The following is a 21,395-nucleotide window of genomic DNA, read 5'->3' on the forward strand; positions in this document are numbered from 1 at the left end:
GGAGTTGGGATCGCGGGACACGTGGAATGTAAATCGGAATATGATACATTGGACGGTCAAGCTTTTAGTTGGTCCCTGCTGTCTCCACCCTTCTACTGATTGCTTCTGTCTATTTCATCGCTCAAATCTCTCCCATTTATACTCTCATATTTGTCTCCTCTCCTCTTTTCTACTCCGTATCACTAAAGTTCTACTCACCCCTGTAGTCTTCTTGATTCTTGAACGATAAAGATTGAATTTTTTCCCCGGATTTTGACTCCTTTTCAAGTTTAAGCTTCTGGGTGTGTTGTTTTAAAGGCTGGGGATTAATGGCCTCTGAGAATCGTTTTTGCAGAGAATTGCCTTATGACTGATGAGTGTGTTTAGTACTTAAAGTAGTCATCTTGGCAAGAAGTTGAAGAGAGGGTGGTTTTATACTTTTTTTTATGGTTAGTTTTTTATTTTTGCTTCAAATCTCTCATCATTTATAAATTAATTCCCTTAGTTAGTATATAAGCCAAATATCTCCTCAGAGATGCCCAATTCCTCCTTTGCCCTGCATTTCAAGATAAGCATGTGCCGGCGCTTATATACAACAAGCAAGGCCTTTAGTGCTGCAACTTAGCTGTACTTTTTATTTTTATTTTTATTTTTATTTTTTTTTTCCAGTTTACCTGTGGGCTGTGGGATAATTGTTTTTCCCTTTTTTACCTTCGTTTCCATCTCAGATTTAGTCTTCCCTGGGAGCCCTTGAGGTCTGGCCTTGTTGTGTCTACAAAGGTAAGCAGTCTTTTCCACTTTGGATCTCTGATTCTTATTTTTATAATTTCGTGTCATTGATGTTGATGGGTTTCTTACTTATATAATTTGAATTTGTTGTTTTGTGGCGTAATCATTGTTTACCGGTGTTAATTACTGTAGCAAAAAATCAAAATTAGTTCTTACAAGTTAGCAAGATTCTTCTGTATTGGATCTGTTCTGTTTTGGTGGAAAACTGATCTGAGTTTTGGTGGTGCCTGCAGTTGATATTAGTTGGAGTTGTATTCAGGGTTTTTGAGAATGAACGGGGCTGTACTAGTGGCGATTGCGGCCACAATTGGAAACTTTTTGCAGGGTTGGGATAATGCCACCATAGCAGGTACTTGTGTTCTTTCATTCTAAACCTAGTTTTTCACCTACCCTTCATAAGATCATTAACAGTTCCTGTTGTCTGAAACCTTGTCTGTAGTTTTAAACTTTGATAGCATTGATTCTCTTGTTGTCTGCAATTGAAGGGTTTGTGTTCTTTTGTTGTTTCAGTAAATGCATTTTCCAGGTTTGGGGTTTTTTTGGGTCTTAAACTATAGGTGAAAGGGAATTCTACTAGGGTTGTACTATGAATTGAAGCATGTGCTCCATCTCAACTAAAAGCCTAAGCTGATAGTTGGATTGCACATTTATGTTTATATATTATTTATGCTCAACACTGTGTTGTTTCAGTTTTGCTTATTTTGTTTTTGATAAACACTCCAGGAGCTGTTGTTTACATAAAGAAGGAGCTTACTTTGGAAACTTATATGGAAGGGCTTGTCGTTGCCATGTCTCTCATTGGAGCCACGCTTATTACGACCTGTTCGGGATCCATAGCCGACTGGCTTGGTCGACGTCCGATGCTCATTCTCTCGTCGATGTTTTATTTCCTGAGTGGTTTGATAATGTTGTGGGCACCTAATGTCTATGTCCTACTTATAGCGAGGCTTTTGGATGGGTTTGGGATTGGATTGGCGGTGACTCTTGTCCCGCTCTACATATCGGAGACAGCACCGTCGGAGATTAGAGGATTGTTAAATACCCTTCCCCAATTTACTGGGTCTGGTGGAATGTTTTTGGCGTATTGTATGATTTTTGGAATGTCGCTGACGACAGCACCGAGCTGGAGATTGATGCTCGGGGTTCTTTCAATCCCATCGCTTGCGTATTTTGCCCTAGCTGTGTTTTATTTGCCCGAGTCTCCTCGATGGCTTGTTAGTAAAGGAAGGATGTTAGAGGCAAAACGAGTTTTGCAGAAATTACGTGGCAGAGAAGATGTATCGGGTATGCTATCCTTTCTTACTTCATTACTCACGATGGGAATTTTTTGTTCATCTAATGATTACGTGGACATTGACTATGTCCTACACGATTTTAGATCGGTTTTCGTAGTAAATATAAGAAAGATATCTAATTAGTTGCTATGTTGGATATCTTTAAAATTGCTTGTCCCGTCTTAAAGATAAGCTGGAATGTCACTTACTTTAATAAGCTTGCAATTCCGGATTCCTAATTATACTATTAAGTATTCATAATAACTTGAGCGGGAGAAATTACCGCGAAAATTTCTATATCAGCTAACATTGATAGTATTATAGATTCATTTGGTGAAAGCCGAAAGGTAAGGGAAAGGCTCCCCTTTCCAATTAGACTGTAAGTCTAGTATGCAGTCTTCAACGGATAATCGTTGTTGTGGGTTATTTGCTCTCTCTCTCTCTCTCTCTCTCTCTCACGCGCTTTCTTTACATATCTCAATATACAAGACACTTTTACTTATCGAGTGTTTCCCCACCTCCCCCACCCCCCCACCCCCCTCCCGCGACATTGCCTCCTGATATGTGGTCACGTTGTATTTCTTTCCAATAGTGAGGAGCATTTCATATCCGACAGTGGAATTTGGCTGCTTACCTTTTTCTGTTTATGCTAGATAAGTAAATTAGGGCACTCCTTTTTCTATGTACTATTTGGCTCAAACTTTTTGAATGCTAGTCAGAGGCTAACATACGGGATTCATGAGGTGGTGATTATGTCACAATTTGCAAAATCTTTTATTATCATCGAAGCATAGCCAGTATAAGCATGATAATCTCTATGTATACATTATGAAATTTGGGGCATATCTAGCTAGACTAGATGCGAATTCGATCGTATTACTAATATGGAGTACTTGATTACCCGATCCGAATTGAGTAAAGTCCACTTACAATGTATATTTGATTTATTTTCTTGTCATCTGAGAGATTACCTTTGAGATTTAATTCGTTACATTTCACTGATCCTACTTTCACACACAGGAGAGATGGCTTTGCTCGTTGAAGGTCTTGCTGTTGGCGGTGAGACATCTATAGAAGAATACATCATTGGTCCGGCTGATGAGTTTCCGGAAGATCAGGACCTTGCAGCTGACAAAGATCGTATCAAGTTGTATGGACCCGAGGAGGGTCTATCATGGATTGCCAAACCGGTTACTGGACAGAGTAGTATTGGGCTTGTGTCTAGGCAAGGAAGCATGGTGAGCCAAACCGTTCCTCTTATGGACCCTCTCGTGACTCTCTTTGGCAGTGTCCACGAGAAGCTCCCCGAAACAGGAAGCATGCGAAGTATGCTGTTCCCTAACTTTGGCAGTATGATAAGCACCGCGGATCATACTAAAAATGAACAGTGGGACGAAGAAAGTCTGCAGAGAGAAGGGGAGGATTACGGGTCTGATGGTCTGGATGCGGACTCCGATGACAATTTACAGAGTCCGTTGATCTCCCGCCAGGCGACGACTGCAGAAAAGGATATGGTCCCTCCGGCCTCCACCGGGAGCATTCTAAGTATGAGACGCCATAGCACTCTTATTCAAGGAAATGCGGGAGAAGCGGTTGGCAGCATGGGTATTGGTGGCGGCTGGCAGCTAGCGTGGAAGTGGTCTGAGAAAGAAGGCGGTGATGGGAAGAAAGAAGGAGGTTTTAGGAGGATTTATTTACATCAGGAAGGGGGCCCCGCGTCTCAACGAGGCTCTCTCATATCACTACCCGGTGGTGATGTTCCTGTTGAAGGTGAATATATTCAGGCTGCAGCTCTGGTAAGTCAGCCCGCTCTTTACTCCAAGGAACTCTTGGATCAGCATCCCGTTGGACCGGCAATGGTTCATCCCTCGGAAATTGCTTCAAAGGGCCCGAGTTGGACCACTCTTCTTGAACCAGGTGTTAAACGAGCACTTATTGTTGGAATTGGAATCCAGATTCTGCAGCAGGTAGATCTTTTGGTTCCTTTCTTTCTTTGTTAATTTAGTAGAACTTTTATTTCTCTTTATTAAATGCTATTTTTAATATTTTTTTTTTATGCTTTAACCTAACTAGATTTTTCACAAAGCAATTCTCCTATAGTTATTATAGTGGGGACAATTTTTCTATTAGTAAATGAACTCCGCTTTCTGGAGTAGATCTCATCCTTAAGCACTACTTGATGTACATTAGCACCATTTTGTCTTCTATTTATTCTCCCTTTGTAAGTTGAAATATGTGGGGTGTAGCTTTTCTTTTTTTGGGTGACGAGGGAAACCCGTAGTCGCTACCCGAACCCTGCCTTGTGAGTTGTGACCCTAGCCAGCAAAAGACCACAAGGAGGTAAACCAGCTTAGGTTGCTCATAGCTGACTGGTTCAAACCATTAAGGCCAAATAGGCCGCTCCTATTGGGAGTTGAACTTATAAGTTATAACCTTGTTTGTGGTTACTAAGTAATAGTCTGACCGATTTGGCTGGGATTGCCCCAACTTTTCTTTGATACTAAGTTTTAATTCAATGTTTTCATGCTTTTGCATCAAAACAAATTCCATGAAACCGCATGACTTTTGGTTCTTATTGGCAAGTAAAATCACTTTTATAGCTGCAAGCCATTTACCAACTCGCTAATTCACAATATCGTTTTTGCAGTTTTCTGGTATAAATGGGGTGATGTACTACACTCCTCAAATTCTTGAGCAGGCAGGCGTATCCGTTCTCCTTTCCAACCTTGGCCTAGGATCGGACTCTGCGTCTTTCCTTATCAGTGCATTTACGAACCTTTTAATGCTTCCTTCCATAGCTGTTGCTATGCGGTTCATGGATGTTTCTGGCAGAAGGTAGCGTCTATTAAACGTTAATTTTTCCTCTGAACCCTTCATATTAAACTGCAATGTCATTCGACTTTTCTTTACTGATTAGTTGATTATAAACCATAGATAAACTAAAAATGATTTATTTCAGGACACTGCTGCTCTCCACAATCCCCGTTCTGATATTCTCCCTCATTGTACTCGTCATTGGCAACGTTATCAACCTCGGCACCGTTCTCCACGCGGTGCTCTCCACCATCTGCGTAATCCTCTACTTCTGCAGCTTCGTGATGGGCTATGGGCCGATCCCAAACATCCTCTGCGCGGAGATCTTCCCCACGAGGGTCCGTGGGCAGTGCATTGCCATATGCGCGCTAGTTTTCTGGATATGCGACGTGATTGTTACCTATTCGTTGCCCGTGATGCTGAGTTCCATGGGGCTGGCTGGGGTGTTCGGGATCTACGCGGTGGTGTGCGTAATCTCGTGGATTTTCGTGTTCCTTCGGGTCCCGGAGACGAAAGGCATGCCCCTTGAGGTGATCACAGAATTTTTTGCTGTTGGTGCAAAACAAGCAGAAATGGCCAAGAATGAGTGAATGAATGAATGAGAAGAGGCTCAAAGGGGTCTCTAATTGTTAGGCCTTATTTGATGGAAACAACAACTCAGATTGATTTCTTCATCATCAAGGGTTTGATGCATTATTGTGCTTTTTAAAAATTTCTCAAACTTCTGTATTTGTATAAAATTATTATGGAACTTATTATACTCTTCCATTTCTTGATTTCTGCCTTTACTGGATTCTATTGATTTGTAAGAACCTTTACATTTTATGAATTAGCTCAGTTTAGCTACCAAAGGAATGGCAACACAAGGATGTGAGAGAGAAGAGAAGCCTTTGCATATATACAGGGGAAAGTACCATTTGGTCTTTTAACTATTTCCTGTCCATGTAGTTCTTAGTTTTTAAGTAGGAAAAAAATTTCTGAAAAATGATTTCTGAAAAATGTGTTTGGAAAGTAGGAAAATGACTTTTGGAAAATAAATCATTTTCTTGAAAATAGTTTCATTTTCAGTGTTTGGTTGCATTTTGAAAAATTATTTTTGTATATTTGTTTTATTTTTCGAAAAATGGGTGGAAAATGAGCAGAAATGTATAATTATATATTTTTATTTTTATTTAAAATATACAAATATATAAACTAATAATATTTATTATTATTATTATTTAAAAATAACCTCACTGGTGGAAATCAGAGCCGTTTCAGTAGATTGATTTTTGTTGGACTGGGATGGACGACCCTCTCTCGCCTGGGGTGATTTTCCGTTTTTGGAAAATGACTTCCAGACTTTTTGTTCGGAAGTCATTTTCTGAAAAAAAATTGGTTATTTTTCTTGACCACATTTTCCGGACGTTGCCAAACACTAAAAGTCTGAAAAATGATTTTTGGAAATCTTTTTCGGAGTTACCAAACACAGCTAAAAGAACCACAGATCTTGAACAAGTTTGATATTTAAAATTTAAATAGTAATTCAAGTTTGTAGATTGATAATGTAAAATACGGAGCTCAAGTACGAAAACGATTTCTCTTATTAATCCTGCCCCAAATACCGAGTCAATACACAAAGTGAACAGAGAGGCTTGGGTGGTCGGCAGTGGGCCTTCCTACTATCTGAGTGTTTTCTAAGCTTTTAGTCGAGAATCAGTCCAAAAGTTCCTCTCTCTCCTCATTAATGCGCTATTTATAAGAGGTAAAAGACTGAGCTCCGCCGCTTCGACATGATGAGCACGTGGCGGGCATGCAACAGCCTTTCTTCCCACCAAGGTAAGAGGTAGCACGTGGCGGTGTCGATGGGACATCCATCCGTCAATCAAAGGGTCACCGCCGACCCTCACGGTCGGACTAAAAGCCATAGAGAGGAAAGGGCTTACGCGCGGCCAGTCGGATCGGGGAGAATACCCAACCCGCCGACCACATGGTCGAGTCAGTACCGTGAGAGTATTTCACTATCATAGATATTTAAAATTTAACATTAAATTCAAAATCAATAAAAGAGAAATAAAACCCATTTGGGCAAACGTCAAATGCATATTTCCATTTATCCCTTTACACGGAGAACCAATACTTCAATAGTAACAAATTAAATCTTGATATTTCAGTCATGTGAGACAAATACATCTGTCTTCTTATATAGAGAAAAAATCTCATAAATGTTGATAAATGCCAAATGAATTTTCCCAAAACTAACAAACCTTAATATCTAATCAATGTTAGCCTGTTAGGGCAAATGCATTTGCTGGGTTGTCACTAATGTTATAATTATTAGGTAAAATAAAATAACTTTATACAAAAAATTAATTAGGTTATTTAACTTTTAAAAGTTACAATTAAATACATCAACATATCATTTTTGTGCATCAATGCCAAATAATGGATTATTCACTTGTAATAAATGGTTATTAGTTTCGTCGAGCAAAACCAACGACCAACAACCAGTTTGCTTCTTTTTAGGAAGAAAGTGGCCAACATATCGCATTCTTTTACTAAACAAGCGACAAAGGTCGCTTCCTTTGAGAAAAAAATGCGACAAGCAGGTCGTCTTCTTCAATAGCGAGGCGACGGGTCATAGGAATGCAATAATCAACTATTATAGGTGAATAACTGGTTCGTAGGCGTCGATGCATAAAAATGACAATGTTGATGACTTGCGTGTTTAGTTATAACGTTTAAAAGTTCAGATGTCTACTTGATTTTTTGATATGGAAAAAACTACTATGGCCAACACTTTGTCCCTTAATTGGATTAACTTGATTTTTTCGTATGGAAAACCACTATGACTAGCATAGTACTTTGCCCCTTAATTGTAAATAGAGATTAGTCTATGTATAATACGGACTTAAAAATGTCTCCTATAGTTAGAGCCTACTCAGGATACCTCGTAGTCTAAAAAAAAAACATTTGTTAAAACTTACACATTGCATGATTGAATAAATGCCTAATGAGATAAAACTATATAAAAAGACAATAGAAATTAAATAACCAATATACGGAGTATTAAATTAAACAATGAAAAAAATGTAAAATCATAAACAATTTGTAAGTAAACACAAAAATAATTAAATAAACATAGTATCAATAGGTAATTTAATTTTGAATACCATTTCAAGCTCAAAAATAATAAAATAAATAGGTAATTTAATTTTGAATATGATTATAGGGTTCAAAACTTGTGAATCAAAAGACACCTTTATATTCTTGTCAGAATATTATCATCATTTGCTTTTATTTAGTTTTGTTAAACGAGTTTATTGATCAACGTAAATAAAGTTATATTCTTAAATATTACTCCGTAATAAATTAAATAAAGAGTAAATTACTATTTTGGTCCTATGACTATTGAGATATTGATAATTGCAATTCATAACTTTCAAAATTGTTAATTTAATACTTAATTATTCAATCTTTATTAATTTTGGTCACTCCGGCCAAATTGCCGGTCAAATCTCACCGAAAAATATTAATAGGTAAAATAATGAGGGTATTTTTGTCTTTTTACTTCTCTTTTGCAGTTTTTGCCATAGCTCATGAACCTGTGGCTAGTAAAAAGACAAAAATACCCTCATTATTTTACCTATTAATATTTTCAGTGAGATTGGCCGACAATTTGACCGAAGTAATCAAAATTGATAAAAATTAAATAGTTAAGGTACTAAATTAACAGTTTTGAAAATCATGAATTGCAATTAACGAGACCCCAATAGTCATAGGACTAAAATGTTAATTTACTCTTAAATAAATATTAAATAAAGGGAAAAAAACAGAAATATTATTTTGTGTAAATGTAGCAAAATAGAAAGTTTTCAATCATCTTCATTGTACACGTCTCAACTTATTATGATTAATGAATTAGCTTCATACTAAAAAAAAAAAAAAAAAAGTATATGGTATGCCTTGGCATTTTGTGTAATTGTATGCTTCGATCATTGGTTAGTGGGTTCATCATTTGACTTGTCTTGAAATTCGGATCAACAACGTTGTATACTACCAAAAGCCAAGTAAACTCATGCATCTTTCATGTACTTTACGTGTTTTCCCAATAATTAGTTTTAAAGTGATGTTTTTTTTTATTTATTTATTTTTCTTTTTACTTGTGTAGGCACAAACTTTGAAGAGTTTTTGCCGTTGTGATTAAAAAAGAGAACATGAGAAAGAGAAGAGATAGAAGAAGAAAAAAAAAGGAAATTACGCATTCGGCTGGGGGCTTTTAGTGCGCTTCACGCGACAAACACAGTAGCCTTTTCAATTATGGTGGCACCCACTGTGCAGATAAAAACTAGATCTTCCTGCTAAAACCTCAAATCTTATCTCTCCTCACTCTCTCTCCTCTACATGTACATCAAAACCTGCAAAAATCATCTAAAATCTACTATTGTGGATGCTCTAAGAATATAAAGGAGTGCACCCAACTCGAGTGTATGTCTCGCTCATCCTTTATAAGTTTGGTTAAAAAGTAACATTCGTCCACGAATTTTCAAATACTTATAAAAATATAAGACAAAGACTGTTGTGAAACCATCTCACAGTTCTTTATTCGTGAGAGGGTCGAGTTGTAGACAACTAAGTTTGACGGCCAACGAAGGTACACTTTGTAAGTATCACAATTTTAATTATAGATATTACGGAGTACAATATTTATCATGAATAACAATCAATTTTACCCCAAATAGCATCATAATTCAAATTGGTATTAAATTTTTTTACAATAAGTATTACAAACTCTTTTATAAGTAATATTTCACATATAAGTATTACAATATTTACATTAGAACTAAACTTTGTAAGTATCATAATTTTAGTTATAAATATTAAAATATACGGAGTATATTATAAATAACAATTTATTTATTTTGAATTGGTATATATTAAATTTTCTATAATGATTATTATGATTTCTATCATAAGTTACAAGCAACTATCCAAGATTTGATCTGCCTCACGAATTAAGATCAGTGAGACGGTCTCAAACAAGTGTGACTCAATATAAACTCTTTTCATCACGTTTAGTTCATAAAATAGATTTTAAACGGATCACAACGTATATATTTCTAATAAATTAATAAGATATAGTTTTATTTGAGACAAATAAGACATTAATAAAAATAGATTATGCTTGAAAATTCGTGAATAGTCTAATAATAAGTCTCTTTGGAATCGTTAAGACTTCTTCATTTGTGATTTTTACACGGTTTTAAGAAAAGAAAGATGATGTGGAGGAGACGAGGAGTGATAAGGTGAAGAGAGAAAAAAATATATATACTGCAAATATGGGGTATTTGTAGAATAAGTGGGGCCTACCAAAAAAAAATGACAGCTGCGGTGCAACTCACACCTGCAACATCTCCTCAAAAACCTCACACTATTGAGGAAGACCTTAGATTATTCTTAATAATAAAAGTGCTTATCAATTTAAAAAAATATGCATATTTCTAAAAATGTTATTTTATTTTAAGGGTGTATTTGGAAACTTGGAAAATTATTTTCCAGTGTTTGATAAAGAGTGGAAAATGTGAGTTAAAGAAAAATGAGTTCTTGGTCAAAGAAAAATACCTTCATTTTTTTGGAAAATGACTTCTCATCTTTATTGGGAGAAGCCATGTTTCAATTTTCGCACCAACACCACTACAATCACCACCACCACCACTACAACCACCACACCGCTACCACTAACACCATCACCACTGCCGTCGTCACCGCCACTACCAACACCACCATCGTGGCCGCCGCCAGCCCGCCACTACTACCACACTACCACCACCACTACAATCGGCTGCCACCACCACCACTACCACTGCTACCAACACCACCACCACCACACTACCACCACAATTATTATTATTATTATTATTATTGTTATAAATATTGTTATATATTCTAAACAAAACAATTAAAATGTTCAATTATACAATTATACTCATTTTTTCAAAAAATGAATCAAACTAAGACAGTTTTTTGGAATACAACCAAACACTGAGAATAAAAATATTTTTCTAAAAAATGACTCATTTTCTCAAAAATATATTTCAAAAATTATTTTCTTGATTTTCAAAGATACCCTAGCATTATTCTGTGCACCAAATAGTACAAATAATAATAATTTTCAGCCGTAAAAGCATGATGTTTTGAAAAAGGAATTGAGTGCCAATTTGTTTGTAATTAGCAAGTAAAGAACAAGAAAACAAGCTGGCAGAGATAGATGCAAAGACACTTTGATGATGAGTGATGAATCTGGCTGGGCACACGTCTTTTCAAGTTTTCAGTATGATCCCAGTCACCTGGTTCATCATTGTGGAGGACTCACTTTTTATTTTGCAATAAATTCCACTAATGTCTGCTTCATGGGATTCCATCACATCACTTTCTCCGTATTTACGTATATGCCACAAGGGACCTACCACACACTCTAAGGTTTCAACCAACATTTATTTGACAACTTTTTAGAGTAATATCTTTATGAATAGTATGTTTGAGTTCTTGATTTCAGATTATAGAGGAAGAGTGTTTAGACTTTAGAAGATCATAGGTAAGAATTACGGAGAAATTTAATTTGTGTGTAAAAGATCTAATAATTTTATTCAGAAAGAAGTTCTTTATATAAAGAATTTTTTAATTTTTTTGAACAGATAGATTATATCATTGTTTACATAGTAGATAAACGCTAAACTTTTACACATATGAAAAGTTATACATGATGGAATTCAAAAGTAATACAGTGTTTCAATGTAATATCTGTTCGGCTGTTCATACTTGCTTTCTCAACCAAATGAAGCACAAGGAGTCAATATCGCCTCCACTAAGGCTCAAACACATCTCCTCCCATGTGGGGGTGTAACCAAGTGCCACTAGATCACAAGGTCTTTGGCGCATGCTGATAATACTTGATTGTATGTTCTTTGTCTTCTTGTCTGCAACTCTAATAATGAACAATGTTTTATTTGCCACCAGGAGAACCTGGGTTCGATTTCCACAAGTGACGATTCCTCCTGGGCCAGCTCCCGTGCCTCCCAGAGCGAACGTGGGTAGACCTGGACCGTTAAAACGGACAGAGAAAGACCCGTGAATTTACCAAAAAAAAAATTTTATTTGCCACTGGTATTTAACAAAATTTGATAATATCTTGTTTGTAGATTGTAGAGTCCATAATCATTGTTGAGCCTTCTTCATAATACTTTGTGATAGTTGATCATGCTATCATAGTAACTTTTAGTAGTTGTAATACAGGTATTCTCCTCTTGTTAATAACTGTCTTGTAATGCTTCGTAGTAATTGTACCATGTTCATGTTTTAAATCCATTATTTTAGAGTGCATTTATACTAAATATGTTAAGTCATTTGTTATATCTCAATAATATAGTATATAAGCTAAAAACTTCTTCTACTTTACCTCCTTTACTATATCCTATAACACTTAGCTCACTTATTACTTAACCAATTGTTATACTATGTACCAGCGTTCATATTGCATTGTAAATCCTAATATAAAAATTTTGTACCTTCAGTTAACACATTCTATACCTACAGTTTAATAGTTTCTGTATTGTCACCTGCAGATACAAAATGTGTCAACTACATATACAAAATCTGAATGTTATTTTTAGACCAAGGTCTGCCTAGCATTGTAGACTCTGTTCCATGGTATAATTTGCCTTATTCAACATATCTCACCTATTATTCACCAATCTCCTTTTAGTATAAAATTCAATCATTGCATCTGGGAAATATCACCTCAGCCCATAACACCATTATTATCCTACAAAATGCTATAAACGTAAAAGGAGAAAAACTAGTCTATTTTGCTTATACAGCTTGCCTAAATGAAATGAAAGAATAAATAAATAGAGAATATATAAGAGAGGCAAAGAACTATTGTACTATCCACCAGCAAAACCATACTGTTCTTGTTCTAGTAAAAGATGGCACACAGACATACTGTTCTTGTCAACATTCCTATACAGACATACATCTTTTCAACTCAATATGTGGTTCACCACGTCTAGGCTAGAAAAGGAACGCTATGTTCTTATGTTACATATCAAAATCTCGTAGTTGCAGGCAAATGGTGTGCCTAAGGCTTCTGCGACTCCTCAGTAGTCGGTTTGCTTGCACTAGAATCGCGGGCAGGATTTGGTTCAGAAAACTTAGATCCCATCTGACGATTGTGTGGGCTCTGTTCAATCTGATCCTCTGACTTCATTCTTGCTTTAAATGGCCTCTCAAAATCTTTGGCAGTGGCAGGGTCTATTACTAGTTTGTTAAGTTTCTGCTCCTGTCACAGCCAATAAATCACATGGTGGTATCAGGACCAATATATCAAATTTCATAATCATATCATATTCCTTTTGATATACAACATAAATTATGCATGCAGATTTGTATGTATAAGTGTTATAAATTAGATAATCTATTGTTTACATGTAATAGCAACGGTTATGGATGATTTGCCTTTTATATGCAATGGCAAAGATTATAGACGATAAATAATTTAGCACTTTCTGGGTTATTTAAACCAACAATTGATAACTAACTTAGAGGTGAGTATGGACAATTCAAGAATCATAATCACAAGCTTTCCAAAATGAGACCCATAGAATCAAATACATTATTAATTGAAAGAGTGTTGGGAAGAAAAAAATTACCTAACACTCGTGCAAAAGGTCAGAATTAAATAACCATTTCTGTGCAGAGTCATGCAGTACTGAATAATTCCTAGCTTTTAATCCCACCTTATGTGAGGCACTTTGCCTTTTGGGAAATGCCATGTTATTTGACACTTTGTACTAACAAACTTCCATAATTCAAACTAACTTTTGTCTTTGAATCCAAAAATATGCCAACTGTCACATTGGAAAGACGTATTAACAAACACTTACACTTTGAAGTGCCTCAAGCTTTCTCTGCAGAGCCTCATGTTCTGCCTGGATACGAAATGGAACGCCATGCTTTTGATAAACATTATTTTGTGCCAGATCTTCATCAATCTCACTTTCTGTGGTTGCAAAAGGATGATTTGCTGGAATCCACCTGATCGTATCAGGGTCCACATCAGGAGGTATTGAATCACCTTCTCTAAGAAACAATGTCGGCCTCTTCCACTGATAGGCACGTGACCTCCTTTTCTGATGTATCGCTTGCTGTTCCCTTGTAAGAGTAACTGGTGCTAAACGGTACACTTTGCCACCCATCTCAACAGTTGAATTGCTCTTACTGACCTTAACCATTGGGTTATTAAATGGGTCCTCATACTTTAGAGGACTAGAGCTGCAATTTCAAGACAAAAATGAATTAAGGAATGAGTAACACTACAAATTCAAAGCTACCATGAATTAGCCACACTTGATCAATCATACTCTAAAATAATGTTCCTAGAGAGGAGGATATTCAAGAAATAGCCGTTTGAGGTTGCAAATTAATATCCACACAACCAGTAACAACCTTAACTAACATAACTATAACTAAAGTACAAAACATACTCATGGAAGTTTTCTAGAGGAGCTATAAGTCTTCAACAAGATAATCACACAGATTAAAAGTTCAGAGCCATACATGCCTCTTCTATCAGATCTCAATTGACCGCGCCGAACAAGATCAGCCACCGTGCCAGGACTGCTATATCTTGATTTTCTCAACATGTGATTTCTCACAGCAATAATCAGCAAAGTTGCTATCACAAATATACCAACTGCAAAACCAGCACCTGGATGCTTTTTTGTCTGCAAAGAGATAGTATAAAAATGAGTATAAAGACAATGTAAAACCACCACCCCAGTCTTTTTATGTTTTCAATCAGATCAGAGTATAGCAATATACCACCATCACAAACCATTGTTCAAGCTCTGATGTAATTGTTTCAAGGCCTACCTATTCTTTTGCCACTAGCGAAATCCATAGCTAATTATAACAGAGCAGTCTAACAATAAATTGGACCCTGAATTAATCAAAGCACAATGTTGCTACTCTATACTGGAATATCTCTGGCCAAAGTAGCATATACTTGCATGAACTTTTGAGTCAATTCTAATAGGCCAATTAGAAAACAGTAATCCTTTATTTAACATCTCAAACTAAGTGACACTTGAACTAAACCAATAATTATTGCAATTCAACCTAAAATAATAAATGGAAACCTAGTAAGCACCAAAGATGTAGTCCCACAGAAAACAATGTCCAAGAAATTTACCAAGAAAACAATGGGAGGGCAAGAGCCAACAGTCACTTGCAATTTAGTAATCACATTTTTCGGAATCAGTATAATCTTATTCTTAGATTCAACAACGTTGCTTTCCCCGGGAAGGTGCCTGACATCATCACCATTCAATGAATTGCGTGCAGCTCTTAATTCTGTCCTTTTCAAAATATAGCTTCTATTGAAGCTATTGTAGCCTCGGTCGAGCCAAAACCGTGCTCTGAATTCTAGCAAGCTTGGCGAAACTCGATGCTTCAATGGATAACAAAAACGGATTAATACATCCAGAAGCATCAATCAAGTACAGCCTAGGTTATTAAGAAGTGGCCTTCGAATCAATTATTACCTGAAATGAGACCGTATGAAATTGAAGAGTCCAAACTGAAGCCATTTTTTGTTGTTCTTATCAAGGAAGAAAAATGCTCATTCTCGCTGCAAATTGTAAAATTAGGGCTAGCGAGAAAGAAGGATAATCAAAAGGAACCGCAAGATTACCGGAAGATGGCCACCGGAAAGGCTCAAATTGCGCCGCCGTTATATCACCGGCCAGAAATCCGAAGCTTTTCTGCTAGTCAGTGGCGAGTACACTCTCACCCCGTCTCCTGAGAACGAAACTGTGAAATGGATGGCGTCACTGTCAGTCGGTTCAAAGTTTGGGCTTTTTGGGCTACTGGGTCGCTAATGCACGTTTTAGCCCAATTTTAAAATATTGGACCGGCCCAGATCATAGCATCATATGGATCAGGAAAGATAGCTAGCAAATTAATTGATTGAGCAAATGGTTAGAGAGTTGTCGCAACATGGGCCAGGGTCCACCTTGTAATGTGAATTCGGTCTTAAATTGTGTATTTTTAGTATTGGAATTGTAAATTTTAGAATATAAATTGTGTTTCTAAGTCAAAATATATAAATTGTGTACGTTAACAATGTGTGTTCGTAGTATACAAAATGTGAAATTTTTTAAAAAAAATTGTGAACATTTAGTATGTAAATTGTGTATCTTTGGATCCGGGTCCACCTTACCAAATGGACCTGAGTCCACAGACTAATTTAAGATAAGGCAATTGTATTCTACTATTCTGGTTGAAAAGTAACATTATTATCTTTTTCTCTTCAAGTTTTGATAGGTTTCAATTATTAATCAGAAAAATATTGATCATTGTCACAAGAAAAATATAGATCATTTTGGTAAACCATTTGTCCACCTAAATTAATTACCCTTATAATACACATTTATTATGGAAAAAATAATACTTTTTCCCCCTATGTTATGTGCATATAGTAATTTTTTTACCATGAGTTATTAAAGTAGTAGTTTTTCCCCCTCAGTTATTTTAAAAGTGGTAGTTTTTCCTCCTATAATGTTAAATTGACATTTTTGCCCTTAAAATAACTATTTCATTTATTTTTATTTTCCAACCAATTATATTACTAATATGTATGGAAGAGCACGGTTCGATACGAACCTAATCAAACATTGTAGCAATTAAACTTAAATAGTATGGACGGTTATGGTTACGATTCAGAACCGAAAAAATAAAATAAAATAATTGTTGAATTTAGATTATTTTTAAATAAGAAATAAAATTATAAAAATAAATAAATAAATAAATAAGTTTTGATTGGCGGTTCAAAATTGAAATTGGAACCGAACTGTACCGATTAATCAAATAAGTGTTTGATCATTTTCACTATATATGACTGTGGTTCAGTTCCGGTTCACGGTTCAACAATTATTTAATTTTATTTTTTCGGTTCTGAATGATAACCAGAATCGTCCATACTATTTCGGTATGATTGCTACAGTGTTTGGTTAGGTTCAAACCGAATCGTGATCATCCATACATATAAGTAATAATTTGTTGGAGAAGAAAAATAAATGAAATAATTATTTTTACGGGTAAAAATGTCAATTTAAGATTTTAGGGGAAAAACGGTCACTTTAATAACACAGGGGGGAAAGTGCTATATGCACATAACATAGGGGAGAAAAATGTCATTTGCCCGTAAGGGTAGCCCAAGTGGTAAGAGAGTTACACTTGCAGCCGAGAGGTCGTGGGTTCGAACCTCAAGCCCTTGGGTTTGAGCCGGTCAGCTATGGGTAACCTAGGCTGGTTTACCTCCTTGTGATCCTTTGCCGGCTAGGTCACAAGGCGAGGGCTTTACTCACATACTCACACAGTGAGGAGTGAGGTTTACCTCGTTAATCCAAAAAAAAAAGCCATTTTCCCTTTATTATGATAGATTAATGAAGGCTTAACAATAAAAAGAAAATGCTATTTTCCCTTTTTAAAAAAAATAATATTTCCTCTCATGATATAGCTTATAATCAATGGGTGCCATGAATTGGCTAACTCCACTTACTTTTAATTAAACATTAAAAAAATAATCAGGTAGTGAGATGACATTTAATGGATCTTCATTGTGAGAAGTGTCAGATTTCTCATAAGAATCGCACTTTTTCTCGTAAGTATTATACTTTTCTACGTAAATAATAATCAGTCTCCCAAGTAAGTAACAATTAATCAATTTATATCAGAGTAGTATGTATTACACTTTCTCTTATATGTAACTCTTCAACACATAAATATTGTATTTTGATTTTTTTTTGAAACACTCATGATATATTCTTTACTAGGTAATATATGCTCTATACTTTCTCAATCTTTTTCAGCCAAAAGAATCAATGTTCCCACATTACATAGTAACAGAGGTGTCATAACTCATAACACTCCATAGTAGTTGCTAATTTATCCATTGTTATTAGTATTACATTTTTCCTCATAAACATTACTTCATGCATTTTTTTCTCATAAGTAACAATCAATCAATTTATCACTAATTAGTATTACATTTTTCCTCTTAATAAGTAACTTCTCAACTCCTAAATATTACATTTAATTTAAAAATTTTACACTTAATTTTCTCTATAATTATTATATTTTTCCTCATAAACAACAATCAATTTATTCATTATTAATATCACACTTTCTATATAAGGATTACATTCAAATCGTCAAACGGTATCAAATTATAGTAACTCTAAATTATAAAATTAATAACTAAAGTAGGTAGCATAAGATGAGTTGAATCTAAACATGCATGCATGCTTATCGCATGAGTTGGAGCTAAAGGCTAAAATGCTACGAAAAGAAAAAGCAGCTTCAATATGCATGATTCACGCTTCTTCGCTCTATGTGGCTACACGAAAACGAAAACGAAAACGAAAACGGAAAGCGAAAAATGAGATACGAGAACATGAGGTAATTATAATTTAATTAAAATAATCTCTTAATTTAGTTTTATTTTTAATAAATCTTTCAAATACATTTATATCTTATAAGTTGTGAATGAGATGGTGGGAGCCTTTTTTAAAATAACCATAGTCTCAATTTTGAGTTTTGTAGGTCCTTAATGACTAAATTCAAGTAAATACTTGATTTAAAAGTTTTTTTTTTCTTTTTCTTGTAGAACCTTAGTTTTCAATAATAATAATAATAATAATAATAATAATAATAATAATAATAATAAAAACGTCTGATCTCAAACCATTTTAAAGTGTTTTTGTGAATTCTTAGAATGAATAGAAATATGACAATGAAAAATTTTCTAATAAAATTATAACATAGCATATCATTATTATCATGCATACAATAAACAAGAAAAGAACTTATATACCCTTGTATTATTTAAGTAGTGCATGTTTATCTTCCTTGTGGGGTAGTCTATTGGCCAAGTTGGTCGAATAGTTAACTTAATAATGACAAGGTTTCAAGTTTGGCTCGCAATAGGAGTTCACTATTAGTTTTCCTTGTTTAAACCAACCAGCTATATATAGACAATCTGAACTGGTTTACTGGCCTCTTTATGGTCTTTTGGTCACAAGATGAGTTTTACCTTGAGTACACATATACTATACGCCGAGTAGTAGGTGGCCATACTCTTTCCTTATGTTTTGAACAACAATTAAGAATGATTGGAATGGTGCTTCAATTACTCTCCAAGGGGCCATTTGGACTATGGTTAAACATTAATACTTTTTAAACGATATCTCACACGCATCCTTACACATTTTTGTTCTAAACATTTTGGTTTCTATTTAATAGGTTTAATGGTTTATTAACCACCCATGCTTTCAGCTTTATTTCTTTATATAATTACTCTGATTTAGTGGCATCTTTAGTGGGTCTAGGGCCCTCTTTACTTTAATTCACGGCTCATATTCATTTAAGGGGAATATACAAACAAACCATATCTATTAGTGCTTGTTAATTTTGTAACTTTTGCAAAAGTATGTATTTTTATACATCAATTTGGTTATTATTTTCTTTTTTAATTTAAGTTAGTTATATGTTTGACTGAATACCTATTCAATATTCTTTTCAAATAATAGGATAGTTTTACAATATCATAGATTACAATAATATTGTATTTTGTAAAATTGTATTTTATATTTTGTAAGTCCGTTCCTTGCATGCCCTTTCATATATGTGTACTAGTTTGCATATATAACTTTGCAAAGCATATAACATTTTAATCCAATAAATTGTAAAAGTTTTCAAGATAATATAATTGAAGATGGTTAATGATCTTGTGGTCAAATGACATGTAGTGATTCTCTCAAGTGGGAGGTCATGAGATCGAGTTTCAGTGGAGGCGGTATTAACTCTTTATTCTTCAATAGGCTAATAAAGTATAGAAGAATAGAAACTACAATTTAATAGAGTCGTCAATAGGAGGGCTAAAAAATATAATTGAAGATGTATTTGATAAGTGGGAAGTTGGTATTTGCTAAAATGCTTGATATATTTGAAATTTAAGAGTTGTTTGTTTTTAAATTATTTACACATTTTAGTAAGAAATAAGAATATTATTTCTATTTTTATCTAATAATATTATATTAAACTATGTGATTCGTACAAATGTATTAATACATTTTTTCATTTAATTTCTATGTGAATTTACCACTTAATTTAGATGGTTCAAGATGTGGTAAAAAAAAAATTAATACTTAGAAGTTAGAACCTTTGAAAAGAAATTAATTACTTCATTGAAAATGCTAAGAATTCTTAGAAGTTAGAACCTTTGAACCTGCTTAGTAAATAGTAATTGGAGGATTATTTAATTTTATTAAAAAAATAAAAAACCTATTTTAGAAATTATAAAGAAACTTAGAAAATACTTAGTTTTTTTAAATTTCCAAATATAAAAACATACATGATAAATGATAATTACAATTATCATTATCAACAAAATTCTACCTTATCTATATATCTACTCTTATCGATATTTACCTATCAAGTTGACAAGTTCTATACTTTATTATCCATGACCACTTATTGAAAATCTAAGAAATATTTAGTGATGAATTAGAATATTAAAATCTATCACCTATTTTTTTTTTGAGTACTACTGACTTTGTTACAATGTAGTATCTGTTCATAGCTAAAAATCTATCACCTATTAAAAATGGTAATGGGTAATACTTTTTTGTTAGACCACGTCTTGAGTAGGCGGCCATAACTATAGGAAACACACAAAAGTTTGTTACATTTAAAGAAAATTACTCCTACAGAATGATTAATTCTCTACACAACATCAAAAGGAGAAAATGTCTATAAAACTTTTATTATTTAGACTAAAAAGGCTACAAGATTTGTTGACAAATTTTAAAATTTGAGATTGTCTTTTTTCGACAGACAAATTTTCAAAACACATATATAAGGATGAAGATTTGAAGGAGCAATATACATAAGAAAACGAGAGCAATACACGTGAGAAAATACAAGCAAGTGAATTCAAAGAGCATACAAAGATCTTCATCTAGAAAAGAGATTCAACAACGCACTGATAAATTCATTCAGAAGTTTCTAAGTTGGAAGAAAAGAAATCTTGAAAGTCTCTAAGTTGGAAAAAAATAAAAATCTTGTGTTTCAACAAGTGATTTCTCTACCAATAGTAGATAAAAGATAGTTGCACAGAGTTGTTAATCTTGAGAGCTTAGTGCTAGCTTTGTGATCAAGACACTCAATTTGTGGAGCTGTAATTAGTGCTACCAGAGATAGATAGGAGGGAAGTGGAGTGGAGTAGAAGGATCCTTTGAACCACTATAATTCTTGCATTCTTTACTACTCATATTTTACATATCACACCACACGTAAATCATCACACCATACACAATCACTACACAAGTTTTAAATCCGCTGTGCACAAAATACTAATAACTTTATCAAGTATTTTTAAATGTATATTGTCTAGAAAATTTTGAATTATTTATAAAAGTCTATTCACCACCCCCCCCCCCC

General features: G+C 34.5%; 2 protein-coding genes across 4 annotated transcripts; one reads left to right on the forward strand and one right to left on the reverse strand.

Moving 5' to 3' along the window:
* Window positions 1–132: 132 nt before the first annotated feature.
* On the forward strand, window positions 133–5,707 carry LOC116006583 (monosaccharide-sensing protein 2-like). 2 transcript variants are annotated; one of them, XM_031247016.1, is made up of 7 exons: window positions 133–428; window positions 708–759; window positions 1,002–1,117; window positions 1,492–2,052; window positions 3,063–4,009; window positions 4,690–4,877; window positions 5,002–5,707. In XM_031247016.1, exons 3-7 carry the CDS (start codon window positions 1,039–1,041, stop codon window positions 5,444–5,446), a joined length of 2,220 nt encoding a protein of 739 aa, XP_031102876.1. In that variant the 5' UTR covers window positions 133–428; window positions 708–759; window positions 1,002–1,038; the 3' UTR covers window positions 5,447–5,707. The 2 variants fall into 2 exon arrangements, with proteins under 2 accessions (XP_031102876.1, XP_031102877.1); XM_031247017.1 differs by lacking the exon at window positions 133–428 and adding an exon at window positions 509–606.
* Window positions 5,708–12,754: 7,047 nt separating this feature from the next.
* Window positions 12,755–15,696, reverse strand: LOC116006148 (protein MULTIPLE CHLOROPLAST DIVISION SITE 1). 2 transcript variants are annotated; one of them, XM_031246429.1, is made up of 6 exons: window positions 15,586–15,696; window positions 15,437–15,522; window positions 15,085–15,342; window positions 14,451–14,617; window positions 13,778–14,165; window positions 12,755–13,173 (listed from the first exon to the last, which is right to left on the reverse strand). In XM_031246429.1, the coding sequence occupies exons 2-6, from the start codon at window positions 15,479–15,481 to the stop codon at window positions 12,973–12,975; spliced, it is 1,059 nt and encodes a 352-aa protein (XP_031102289.1). In that variant the 5' UTR covers window positions 15,482–15,522; window positions 15,586–15,696; the 3' UTR covers window positions 12,755–12,972. The 2 variants fall into 2 exon arrangements, with proteins under 2 accessions (XP_031102289.1, XP_031102288.1); XM_031246428.1 differs by having other exon boundaries at window positions 15,437–15,683.
* Window positions 15,697–21,395: the final 5,699 nt, after the last annotated feature.

Source organism: Ipomoea triloba, chromosome 15 (genome assembly GCF_003576645.1).
Source record: "Ipomoea triloba cultivar NCNSP0323 chromosome 15, ASM357664v1".
Classification (NCBI taxonomy): domain Eukaryota; kingdom Viridiplantae; phylum Streptophyta; class Magnoliopsida; order Solanales; family Convolvulaceae; genus Ipomoea; species Ipomoea triloba.

What these genes read in the sequence shown, in the direction of transcription:
- LOC116006583 (XM_031247016.1), top strand. Translation starts at nt 1,039, where the DNA reads ATGAACGGGGCTGTACTAGTGGCGATTGCGGCCACAATTGGAAACTTT. An exon ending in GGATAATGCCACCATAGCAG is followed by an intron (nt 1,118 to 1,491) that starts GTACTTGTGTTC and finishes TAAACACTCCAG; the next exon opens with GAGCTGTTGTTTACATAAAG. An exon ending in GAATCCAGATTCTGCAGCAG is followed by an intron (nt 4,010 to 4,689) that starts GTAGATCTTTTG and finishes TCGTTTTTGCAG; the next exon opens with TTTTCTGGTATAAATGGGGT.
- LOC116006148 (XM_031246429.1), bottom strand. Translation starts at nt 15,481, where the DNA reads ATGGCTTCAGTTTGGACTCTTCAATTTCATACGGTCTCATTTCAG. An exon ending in TTCATACGGTCTCATTTCAG is followed by an intron (nt 15,343 to 15,436) that starts GTAATAATTGAT and finishes TATCCATTGAAG; the next exon opens with CATCGAGTTTCGCCAAGCTT. An exon ending in AGATCTGATAGAAGAGGCAT is followed by an intron (nt 14,166 to 14,450) that starts GTATGGCTCTGA and finishes TTGAAATTGCAG; the next exon opens with CTCTAGTCCTCTAAAGTATG.